We start from the raw sequence: 13,105 nt of genomic DNA on the forward strand, positions 1-13,105 counted from the left end.
GCCTGTTCCTCTGCCCATTATCCAAAGAATGTCAAGCCACCAAGCTTATTAAATCAGTGGTTTCATTTTACACATCAATTTAAGTCAACAGCCTGTGACTTTGAGATCATTTATCTCTTATGAGGGGTAAGGGCAGAGGCTGTGTAAAAGATCAAAGAGAGTTGCCCCTTTCGGTTGAGAAATGGTAATGACAGATAATTTTCACTGGAAACTCACTACATGCCACAACTTAATCTAGAGCAGTGAAGTAACTTTGCTCAGGGTTAATATATGGGAGTCAGGATTCAAATAAGATTATCAGAATGAGATGGGCACTGCTAACCTTTACTGGGGTCACTGGTATTGCTAACAGTGAGCTGCTGAAGTCTGCCCACTGCGCAAGTGAAGATACATAGGTGTTACTGTTTGTATGTGGCGCTTATTCCCTGACAGTTTTTGTTTAAGGGATTTTCTGGTGTTGTTTGAAGGAATTGAAATTATTCACATTCAAGAATCAAACTGAGAATCAGATGACTTGGGGACACTGGCCTTGTGCTGGGCACTGGGCAAATAGAGATTAGGAGAGCTGCCCTTGGAAAAGGCAGTAATGTGTGGAAGTGTTCTAGGCTGCCAGTGGCCAAGGACAGAAATGGCAAAGCCTTAATTTCTGTGGACTACCTCTCGATCACCAAGACCAGTCAGTCTGAGACATTGGCTTCAGCCTTCCTACCTAGAAAGCACTGAGAACTGGTCATTATGGCAAGCTGGAAAAGGAGATGGTGCTGAATGTCCTTTGTAGTAGGTTGGTCTTAAGCAAACTGCATGTGTGCTATGAGAGCCATGGGACAGGCTAAATGGTACAACCAGCTATGTGGTCTGCAATTACTATAGTCACAATAACCATGACAGGGGGTCCTGGCTGGTTCAGTCAGTAGAGCATAAGACTCTTGATCTTTGGGTGGTGAGTTCAAGCCCCATGTTGGGTGCAGAGATTATAAATAAATAAACTTTAACCATGACATTTCATGTCAGTAAGGGCCTGGGGAAATTTTTATTCTTTTTTTTTTTTAAGATTTATTCATCTATTTATGATAGACACAGAGAGAGAGAGAGAGAGAGGCAGAGACACAGGCAGAGGGAGAAGCAGGCTCCATGCCGGGAGCCCAATGCGGGACTGGATCCCGGGACTCCAGGATCGCGCCATGGGCCAAAGGCAGGCCCCAAACCGCTGAGCCACCCAGGGATCCCTGGAAATTGTTATTCTTATACTCTGTAGATAGCATTTTTGAAGAGCAATTTGGCAATCGGTTTTAAAATATAATAAGAAAGTTAAGATTTCATGAGTTCAAACACATGTGACAATGAAAATTTACTGGAAATGCACCCATCATAATTAAACTTTGGAAACAACTTAATTGTCTTTTAACAGCATACTGATTGAACAAATTAAGTTATATACATGCATGCACACATACACACACATCTATCAGTGTACACACAAACATATGCAATAGAATGTAAAGAAGCCATTTAAAATGTCTATAGCACATGGTTAAATTTTTAAAAAGCAAATTAGAAAGCTTATGTTGAAATGATCTTGTTTTGTAAAATCACATAAGTATGTGTATGTGGGCCTAAAGATAGGTCTAGAAGTATGGTCATAAATATGTGAACTTTAGTTATCTTTGGATGGCATTCCTTTCTTGAACAGCTCTCGTTCCTTTGGACCCAAATAATTCACCTGGCTAACTCCTATTAATCCCATTCATCCCATGGTATGTCTGCTTAGTCACCAATTTCTTCCAGAAGCCCTCCCGGAGTGTCTATATAGATGACACTTCATGTGCCTCCATAGCACCCCATAATTCTTTATCATAACACTTAACATCGGTTTATAATTGCTCATGGATGGTCTAGATATCCCACAAGGGTCTGTCAGAGTGTGGACTGCGTCTAGTTTACTACTGTATCCCCAGCATGACTACTCCAAAAAGCAAAAACAAAACAAAAACCAGAAAACAAGTGTTGACAAAGAAATGGAGCAGGGGAAAGCATTAGGTATTGCTGGTGGGGATGTAAAATCGTGCAGCCACTGTGGAAAACAGTATGGTGGTTCCTCAAAAATTAAACCTGGAATTACCATATGATCCCGCAATTCCACTTCTGGGTATATACCCAAAAGAATTGAAAGCAAGGTCTTGAAAAGATACTTGTACATCCATATTCACAGCAGTATTGTTCACATGGATAAAACATGGAAGCAACCCAAGTGTCCATTGACAGATGAATGGATAAGTAAAGTGTAGTACATACAATGGAATATTTCAGCCTTAAAAAGGAAGCAAACTCTGCAATATGCTACAACATGGATGAATCTCGAGGACAGGAGGCTAAATGAAATAGCCAATCACAAAAAGACAGATACTGTATGAGATACTGAGAGTCATCAGAATCATAGAGACAGAAAGTAGAATGGTAGTTGCCAGGTGCCGGGGCGGGGGTATGGAGAGTTACTGTTTAGTGGGCGCAGAGTTTCAGATGAAGAGAGCTATGAGAATGGATGGTGGTGTTGGCTGCACAACAACGTGAACGTATTTATTTATTTACTTGTTTATTTTTTAAGATTTTATTTCTTTGAGAGAGCAAGCAAGAGAAAGAACATGAGCAGGGCAGGGAGGGGCAGAGAGAGAGAGAGAAGCCGACTCCCCACTGAGTGGGAAGCCTCACATGGGGCTCGATCCCAGGACTCCAGAATCATGACCTGAGTCAAAGGCAGACGCTTAACTGACTAAATCCTCCATGTGCCCCATGTGAATGTATTTAATACCATCGAACTGTACACTTAAAAATATTTAGGATGGGGCAGCCCGGGTGGCTCAGTGGTTTAGCGCTGTCTTCAGCCCAGGGCGTGATCCTGGAGACCCGGGATCGAGTCCCATGTCAGGCTCCCTGCATAGAGCCTGCTTCTCCCTCTGCCTGTGTCTCTGCCTCTCTCTCTCTCTCTCTCTGTCTCATGAATAAATAAATAATATCTTAAAAATAATAGGATGACCATTGTTATGTGTATTTTACCACTATAGGAAATCCATTGAAACCTATTAATGGGCCCAAGATAACAAACTGCATGATTCCATTTGGATGACCTTGATCTCTGGAAAAGACAAAACTATACTACTGCGAACAGAGCACTTGTCTCCAGGGGCTAAAGGTGGGGGAAGGATGAAATTCCAAAGGAGGGGGGTGATGAAACAATTCTAGATCTTCACTGTGTTGATTACAAAAACCCTTATATATGCTGAAATTCATAAACTGTACACAAACGATAAGCACCTTTACTATATGTTAATTAAAATGATAAAAATTAACTAATTGGCCCAACCTGGGGTTACTACTTTTCTTGCCTAGACAATAACAGCCCCAAAAGGCTGAGGTTCATGGAGACAGAAAAGAAGAATCAAAGATGCAGGCAGGTAGGCAGGAAGAGAGAATGAGGACCTGCAGGCTGGGTTAACTATTGTTCTGAGTACTTTTTCATTCATTTTCTTTTTTGAGAGTTGTCCCCTAAACCTCAGCCCTATTTGGTTATTGAGGTGTATTCCTCCTTTTCCCAAGGGTAAAACTATTCTGATTACCAGTAATTTTGTGGTTTCTCAACTACAAGGCACTAAACACTTTAGTCCAAAGTTGATTTTTATGTAGAACTTAACTTTCCAGATTACCTCATACCCCAACAATACTCAGGATGGTTAAGCTTTTTTTTTTTTTTTTTAAGATTTATTCATTTATTTAAGAGAGAGAGCATGCACACAGGCAAGTGAGCAAGTATGGGGGTGGGGTGCAGAGGGAGAGAATCTCAAGCAGACTCCCCGCTGAGCACAGAGCCTGATCTCACATGCAGGGCTCCAGTCCAGGACCCTGAGTTCAAGACCTGAGCCGAAGGCAGATGCTTAACCAACTGGGCCTCCCAGGACCCCCAGAATGGTTAAGCTTTTAAAGCAAAGCCCTCCCTAACAGTTCTAACATTTGAATTCAAACAGAACCAGGGTGAGTTTTCCACAGTGGCTCTATTCTTTACATTTTTGGTGCCCCCTCTTGATTGGAGCTGCTAGAGATATAACTTAAGACAGATCAATAATTTTAAAAGTTTTAGTAGCTACCTTTAAAAGGTAAACAGAGCAAGTGAAATCAACTTTAATATTTTATTTAACCCAGCACATCAAAACACTATCCTTGCCACACATAATCAATATTAAATTATTAGTGAAATAGTTCACATTCTCTTCTTTGTACTGTCTTTGGAATCCAGTGTTTTACACTTAACGTTCATTTCAATTTAGATTAGCCACATACCAGTAGCTGGTAGCTGTTGTATAAGACATTGCTGGGCTAGGCTATTCATTTTTAAAGCCCAGTGCAAACAGCCTCTCACTATGTGGACTTTGATCATTATTGAACATTCGAGCCTCTGCCTACATTCTTCATTCATTCATTGGTCAACAAACCCTGGAGTGTCTACTAGCATCAGGCACTGCGCTAGAAACTGCAAACACAAAAGTGAACGAGGAGACATCGCGTGCCCTAAAGCTCAGTCTGCCAGTGTGAGAGACCCATAAAGAGACAGTGAACAAAATAACGTGTAAGAATCAGGACAGCTGCACTTTATTTTATGAGCACTTGAAAGGGGAAGAAAGTGTCATAAATGTAGTTTTAGAGGTGGCCCGGAGCTGATTCAAGGATGTACGTCTAGCTCTATTAAGGGAATGGTAAGGCCATTGCAGAGGTTCCATGGGGAGCTAAGGTACTGAAAATCTGAGGGATCGTGGGGGCCCAGGGAACCTCCTACGAGTGCATGTTCCTTCTGCCAAAGATGAGAACAGAGGGAAGTGGATAGGTGATAAGCGAGGCCAGTTTAGGACCTCAGTGGTCTAAGTTTAGCTCCTAAAATAAAAATCGCCTGCACTTTCTAAAATTTCAGAAGAGGTAACCAGCTCTCTACAGAATCGAGGTGAAACGCAAAGGACACTGGATTTAATCTTTTGCCGGGCACAGTCCCCGCTCCTCCGTACTGGAGCCCCCCCTGCTCGGGCCTGCCCCACTGCCTGGCACAGTGGCCGCTAGGGCGCATTCACCGTGGCTGCGGGGGGGGGGGGGGGGGGTCCTTCCTTCTTTCCCCTCCCGTCCTATCTGCATCAGCCGAGTGGGAAAGGGGTAAGGGAGCCGTTTTGCACTCTTCTGGGATGCTTCCTCCCTGATAAAATGGAGCTCACCCTACCCCCCGCGCCCCCCGACCTGCTGCAAACTCCACCGAGCCTGCAGAAAGCGCCTGGGGAAATGGCAAGGTGCACCTCGTGGCCTTGAGCGCCCCGCGCGACCCGCCGGCCGCGGTCAGGGCTAAGCGCGCGCTCCCCGCGGGGCCGGGAGTCCGCGGCCGAGCTGCGGGGCGCCCGACCCAGGGCCGGGGGGCGCCGACCCAGCGCGCGGCGGCTGAACGCGGCCCTCGAGCCGGCGTCCCCGCAGCCCCCCGCGCCGCAGGGCGCCCCCGACCCCGCGGGCGCGCGAGTTCCCCAGCCGCCCCTCCCCGCGCGACGGCCGAAGGGGGTGGGGCGGCCCGCCTCCCGCAGCCAATCAGCGCGGCGGCTTCCTGGTCCGATCCCCGGCGCGGCTCGCCATTGGTCGCCAGCCGGGTCTCGGCCCACCGAACCTTGGCGGCCCGAGCCAATCGCGAGGCGGCGAGGCGACCCCCCGACTCCCGGGGAGCGGGCGGCGGGCGGCGGGCGCGGGCGGCGGGCGCGGAGCGGCGGCGGCGACGGGCGGCGCGAGCCGGGACCCCCTCCCCCGCGCGGCGCGCCGCCGGCCCCACCATGGAGCCCGCCGTGTCGCTGGCCGTGTGCGCGCTGCTCTTCCTGCTCTGGGTCCGCGTGAAGGGGCTGGAGTTCGTGCTCATCCACCAGCGCTGGGTGTTCGTGTGCCTCTTCCTCCTGCCGCTCTCGCTCATCTTCGACATCTACTACTACGTGCGCGCCTGGGTGGTGTTCAAGCTCAGCAGCGCGCCTCGCCTGCACGGGCAGCGCGTGCGGGACATCCAGAAGCAGGTGAGGGCGCGGCGGGATGCGCGGCGGGATGCGCGCGGCGCTGGGTGCTGCGGGGCCCGGGGGCCCGGGGGCCCAGACCTCACCGGGGGGCGGGGGGCGCTTCCCGGGAGCGAGGGGTCTGCCCTGCGCGGAGCACCTGCGGGGGCCCCAGAGGGTAGACGGGATCACCAGACCGGGCAAGGTGAGCCGGGAACAGGTGGTGCCGCCGGGCCCGACGCATCCCGGAGACGGGAGCTTCTCGGGGCTGGGGCTGGCGGGAGAGACCGGGGAGTCGGGGAATTGACGGGACGAAGGTGTGTCCAGCGGAGGGTTGGCTGTGAGCCCAGGCCGGGAGTGGGGGAAGGTTGGAAAGTTCCCCTCCGAACTAGGTTGGGGCGGGGTCTAGAGTTGAGAGTTTACTCTGCAGCAGCAAGGAGCTCTTGCCTCTTTGAGAAGGAAGGAAGGACCGAGGTGAGAGGGTAGCACCCAGCCGGGGTGAGGGTGAAGAGCCTTGGGGCGCTGGGCGGGTACTCACTTCTGGAGGAGGCATCCCCAGTAACTCTGTACATCCTCCCCGCCTCCAAACCCCATCCCCCCACCCCGGGTCTGCGCCCCTACGGAGTCCCCGCGGCCGCCCCCGCTGCGGCTCACCCTGGAACCTCCTTCTCTGTGCCCAGGGTTGGCGTGGCCTTCCAGCCTGGGCATTTTCTTGGCCTCCCTCTACCCCTCCTTACGTTCCTCTTAGGAGTGTCAGGTTGCAAAGAGCTTCTGTTTCCTGTCGCCACCCTCAGCGCAGGTGTAGAAGCCTCCATGTTCTGTGGGTGCAGTGCTGGGTGCCGCAAGCAAGAGTGGGAAGATGGATGCTGAGGGCCACTCCTATGAGGCATAAGACCTTGGGCTGGGTAGCAGAATGCAATGTCTGGAATTGCTTTGCCTGGGCTACCCTGGGTTCAGCCGGCCACAGTCACAGCTCCAGAGCTCTGCCTACCCTCCCTCCCCGACTGCACCCTCTTCCCTAGCTCTTTCCATAGGTTCAGATTTCCCTGTTTACTTGTTTGTTGTTTCTCCCCCATACACACACCCCCACCCTCCATCCAAGTGTGGGCTCCTGAAAGGCAGGGACTGTTATTGTCCAAGTCACCTCTGACCCATGGGGCCCTGTCCAGAGCAGCCCAGTGCCTGCTTGTTTAGCTAAAACTAAGCCAGAGGTTCTCACTGGACAAGAAGACAAGGGGCTTGGCCAAACCAGCCTGCTACTCAGCACCTGACACATGCCACGCCCCGAGCCTTGATGTCCATCATTTCTAATCTCACAGCAATCCTAGGAAGACTTAGACCTGTTTTACAGACAGGGAAAAATTGAGGCTGAATCAGTAGTCATGTGTTCAAGGTGGCTATAGCTGGTAAATGGGGCTGGAAACCAGATCAGCCTGGTTTTAGAGCCTGATCTCTGACCTTTCTCCTTTCCCATCCCTTTCCATTCCACCCAGTAGATCTGGTTCTGTTGCCTCACACCTGGCTTGTGGCAATAACCCCCTGACTAGCGGCCCTTTTTCTTGGCCCTCCCCACGTCTCCCTGACTTGCACATACTCACAAGAAGGTCTTTGCACAACAGTACCTTCCTGCCAGATTCCTGCTTGGTTCCCATCAGGATCCAGTCCAACCGGTGGTTCAGGCTTTAAGGCTTCCATACACTCACTTCGTGCGGCCCACCCAACAGCTGGAATACAGCACCCAGAATCCATTTCCTACACCCCGGAGTTTGTACGAAGCCCTGGGTTTGCAGAATCAGGCAGGGGCAAGGCCAGATGATCATGGAATCCCTCTTCTGCTCATATACCTCTATTCACAGGGCACCCTGGCCTCAGATGGCAGGAAAGTGCTCCCCCATGTTTTTATTTTATTTTTATTTTATTTTTATTTTTATTTTTTTGCTCCCCCATGTTGAGCTGTTTGTTTACCCAGCCAGCTTCAACCCAGCCCCCTCCACGACTCTTGGTTGCATGTGGTAGGAGCTCAACTCACACTGGCCTGAGCAGCAAGGGATTTTGTTGGCCCAGATCCCGAAAAGTCCAAGAATAAAACTGGCTCAGGTATGACTAGATCGAGGATTCCCTGTTTCTCATCTTCAGCTTTCCATCCATCTGCCATCTATTGGCTTGGCTTTCGTCTGGGTTGACTTTGTACTCAGGGAGGCCCATCTCCCTGAGGAAACCCCAGCAGTTTCATACAACCGGCTCCACAATCCCAGTAAAACGTGAGTTCCTCTCCTAGAATGGGTCTTATTGTCTTGACTTGGACCCTGGGCCCATCCCTGAACTGGTCACTGTGGCCAAAAGGACAAAATCAGACCTAAGTCACATGCCCATTTTCTGGAGCAGGGGGAGACCCAGCATCACCTGGACCCAAGGAAGATGGAACCTTTAAAAGTGTATGAAGAAGAAACGAATGGTCAAAGGTCATAGCAATAGATGTCCATCTCAGCAGAAAGGGAGCACTTCCTCCTGTGTTCCTGGTGGGTGTGGAGTCTCCTGGGCCATTTGTTCTCTGCGTTGTGTGCTCTGGTCATTTGCAGTAGAGGCTTTGCAAAAGCTCTTCCTTCCATTGGGTTTGTGGTCCTTCCCCACCCCTTCTCTCCCCCTCCAGTGACATATGAGTTAACACATACACTTGCTTAGAACAGGGCTTGGCACATAAGCCTCCATTAACTGTTAACTGTTATTCTCTTCCTGACTATTAACACAAGCCCATCTATCTTTGCAGGCCGGAAGTTGGACAGTCCTGGGTGTGAATCTGGGCTCTGCCCTTCACTTGTTGAGTGACCAAGTTTTTTTGTTTCCCAGCTTTCTCCCCTATAAGAAGGGGCTGGTCATCCCACCCTTCTGGGGTTGTTGTGAGAAATCAATGAGAGAGTGCATAGTAGGTGCCCGGGTGCCCTGCACAGTGCGGGCACCCAGGAGATTGCTATCATTGTAGAGTTCTTTTATTATCGCTGTAAGACCTTGCCTGGGCTTCCCAGTGAGCATTGTTTACATAGCACTTTGATCCTGGATTTTAGCTCTTTCTCCATCCCACTTTGCCATGTGGCACTAGCCAGGGAAGGTTTCAGAGGGAAAGGGCTGCGGGCCTTCCAGTGCCCGGCGGGGTGCAGGGGCTCAGGAAGTGTTTGTTGAAACCTGAAGGCATCACTCCCAGCTCCCTCTCCTGAAAGCAGGGCTGCAAGCTGCTCTATCCCCTGGGGGGCCCAACTTAGTCTCTGTCCTACGCTTGCAGGTACGGGAATGGAAGGAGCAGGGCAGCAAGACCTTCATGTGCACGGGGCGCCCCGGCTGGCTCACTGTCTCGCTGCGGGTTGGGAAGTACAAGAAGACACACAAAAACATCATGATCAACTTGATGGACATTCTGGAGGTGGACACCAAGAAACAGGTGAGAGTGGCACAGTTCCCCGGCCCCAGGGACAGGAGAGGCACCCTTCCTGGTGCGAGTGACCCACAGGGAGACAATTTTAGCCGAGAGGGCCCCGCTCATCACAGAAGGCTCTGCGATCCTTCAAAAAACCTCATGGCTCTGGAAGAGATCAATCATAGCTGTGTCCCCCTGGTGGGCAGACTGAACTCAGGGAGACTCGTTGACTGTCAGCAGTTCCACAGGAGAAAAGGATGGGGAAGTCATGGGCAAAGATGAGAGACAAAACGGAACCTATTTATCCCTTCCTGTTAAGGAAGTATGCTGGCAAAAGACGAGCTATGGAAGTGGCAGGGAGGGTGGGCCTTCTTCCAAGCTTCCTAGGACCCACTTGTTAATAGCCTTAGACACGTGCATCATCTTTGGCCTATCTAGTAACTTTTTTTGAAACCTGGAGCAAGGAAAAAGGAAATAGGTTTATTTGTTTTTTATTTTTTGAAGATTTTTATTTAATTTATTCATGAGAGACCCAGAGAGAGAGGCAGAGACACAGGCAGAGGGAGAAGCAGGCTCCCTGCGGGGAGCCCGATGCGGGACTCCATCCTAGGACCCCGGGATCATGCCCTGAGCCAAAGGCAGACACTCAACCACTGGGCCACCCAGGTGCCCCAGAAGGAAATGGGTTTAAGTCAAAGACAGCACAGAGGGATTATGTCCCTTCCTTCCTTCCTTCCTTCCTTCCTTCCTTCCTTCCTTCCTTCCTTCCTTCCTTCCTTCCTTCCTTCCTTCTTCCCTCCCACCCTCCCTCCCTCCCTCTCACCCTTCCTTCATGTCACAGCTTTATTTTTAATGGAAGACAACCTAATACCCTAGACTTATTAGTCTCTAATAGTAGAGACTTATTACGTATGGTATATCCACATAATGGCATTTTGTGGTGAGGCCTTGGCCACAGTGCTTAATGTCCCTGATGTCTTTTCTTTTTTCCTAAGCAATGTTATTGACATACAGTTGGTATGCAGTACTGCACAGGTGTCCAACAATAATACATTTTGGCATATGGACGCAGCCGTGAAGCCATTACCATAATCAAGACAATGAACATGCCCATTGCTCTCAAAGGTTTCCTTGTGCCCCTTGCTAACCCCTGTTTAGCCACCACCACCACCCCACCCCCGCTGCCACATTCCTAGGCAAATAATGACCTGCTTTCCATCACTGGTCTGTATTTAGAGTTTTATATAAATGGAATCAGGCATTGTGTACTTTTTTTTACTTTGGCAACTTTCACTCAGCATAATTATTTTGAGGTTCATCCAGGTTGATCGAAGTATGTATCAGAAATACATTCTGGGGACGCCTAGGTGGCTCACCGGTTGAGCACCTACCTTTGGCCCGGGGTGTGATCCTGGAGACCTGGGATCAAGTCCCACTTCGGGTTCCCTGCATGGAGCCTGCTTCTCTCTCTGCCTATGGCTCTGCCTTTCTCTCTCTGTGTCTCTCATGAGTAAATAAATAAAATCTTAAAAAAAAAAAAAAAGTGCATTCTGTATTACTTATGAGTGATGCTCCATCTGTATGCACAGATCACAGTTTGTATATCCAATCACTTATCGATGGACATTTGGGTTGTTTCCAGTTTGGGACCAAAGTCACTACGAGCATTTATGTATACTCTGTATGGACACATGCTTTTCCTTTCTTTTGGATAAATACCTGGAAGTGAAATAGCTGAATCATATGATAGGCGTATAGTTAACTTTTAAAGAAACTTAAATTGTTTTCAAAGGGGCACCTTTGGCTCAGTGGTTGAGCATCTACCGTTAGCTCAGGTCGTGATCCCAGGGTCCTGGGGTGAGTCCCACATTGGGCTGCCCACAGGGAGTCTGCTTCTCCTGCCTGCCTGTGTCTCTGCCTCTCTCTCTGTGTCTCTCATGAATAAATAAATAAAATCTTAAAATATTTTTTTTTTCAAAGTGGCTGTAGCATTTTACATTCCCACGAGTGTTCTAAGTGGCTCCACATCATCAGACTTGGTACAGTTGGTCCTCTTAATTTTAGCCATTCTAGTAGGTGTGTAGTGGTAGCTCATTGTGGTTTTAACTTCCATTTTCCTAATGACTAATGATGTTGGGCATCTTTTCATGTGCATATTTGCCATTTGTAGATCTTTTTTTAATGAAGTACCTGTTCAAATCTTTAAGCTAAAATTTTTATCAGGTTGTTTGTTTTCTTATTATGTGTTCTAGAAACAGGTCCTTCATCAGACACAATTTGCAACTATTTTCTCCCAGTTTTTGACTTCTCTTTAGAAAACTAGAGGTTTTTAATTTTGGTGGAGTTCAGTATATTAGTTTCTTCTTTTATAGATCGTGTTTGTGATGTCTTATTTAAGACATCTTGCCCTAATTCTGTTTTCTTCTAGAAGTATTATGGTTTTCTGCTTTACATTTAGGACCATGATCCAATTTGAGTTAATTTTTGCATGTGATATGAGTAAAAAAAAAAATACGTTCTTGCATGTGGATTTTCTATTGTTCTGGCCCCTTTTGTTGAAGAAATAATCCTTTCTCCACTGAATTGCCTTTGCTCCTTTGTTGAAAATCAATTGTCCATATACATAAATCTATTTCTGGACCCTTCTGTTGATCTGTTTGCCCATCTGTATGCCAATTCTATACTGTCTTGATTACTATAGATTCATAAGTCCCAAAGAATGAGTTGGGAAGAATGCCCTCCTTTTCATTTTAATGAGGGAGTTTGTATAAAATTGGTATTATTTCTTCATGCAGTAATTCATAGACTTAACTAGTGAAACCATCTGGGCCTAGAGTTTTCTCTGTGAGCAAGTTTTTATCTGTAAATTTTTTTTAAAAAAATTTAATAGCCCTACGGCTCTTCATTTTGTTTCTTCTTGGTGAGCTTTGACAGTTTGTGTCACCAAAGGTATTTGTCTATTTCAGGTTGTAGAATAAACTGACATTACGTTATTCGTAATACTCCTGCTATCTTTTGAACATCTGTAGAATCTGTAGTAATGTCACATGTCTCATTCCTGAGATGGGTCATTTGTGACAACTCTCTTCTTCCTGACCAGTTTGGCTAGAGGTTGATCAACTATACTGATATTCCAAAAGAAGCTGCTTTTGGTTTCATTGATTTTTCTCTATTTTTCTTTATTTGTTTCCTATTTCATTGACTTCTGCTTTGATCTTTGTTACTTCCTTTCTTTTACTGACTTTGCATGTAATTTTACTCATGTTAGTCTTGGTTTCTAAGGTAAAAGCTGAGGCCATTGACTTAGGCCTTTCCTTTTTTCTAATATAGATATTTAGTGCTATAAATTTCCCCCTAAGCACTGTTTTAAAACCATCCCACAGATTTTGAATCTTTCCATCTTCATTCAGTTCAAAATACTTTCTGGTTTCCCTTTTGATATTTCTTTCACTCATGGGTTATTTAGAAGCATGTTATTCAGTTTCCAAATACTTGGGAATTTTCCACAGATCTTTCTGTTACCAATTTCTAATTTAATTCAGTTATTGTTAACAAAAATACACTTTATATGATTAGAATGCTTTTCAACTTATCGAGACTTACTTTATGGACCAGAATATGGGCTGTCTTGGTAAATGTTACGTCTGCA

At 47.5% G+C, this 13,105-nt stretch overlaps 1 protein-coding gene across 1 annotated transcript in view; it reads left to right on the plus strand.

Moving 5' to 3' along the window:
- The first annotated feature begins 5,736 nt into the window (after nt 1-5,736).
- Nucleotides 5,737-13,105, plus strand: part of DHCR24 (24-dehydrocholesterol reductase) — a 30,331-nt gene continuing 22,962 nt past the window's right edge. The window contains exons 1-2 of the mRNA XM_025427754.3: nt 5,737-6,071; nt 9,325-9,480. Of these exons, the coding sequence (XP_025283539.1) occupies nt 5,841-6,071; nt 9,325-9,480 (387 nt within the window). The 5' untranslated portion in view covers nt 5,737-5,840. The remainder of the gene's footprint in view (nt 6,072-9,324; nt 9,481-13,105) is intronic.

The sequence above is a fragment of the Canis lupus genome, chromosome 5 (assembly GCF_003254725.2).
Source record: "Canis lupus dingo isolate Sandy chromosome 5, ASM325472v2, whole genome shotgun sequence".
In the NCBI taxonomy this organism is placed as follows: Eukaryota; Metazoa; Chordata; class Mammalia; order Carnivora; family Canidae; genus Canis; species Canis lupus.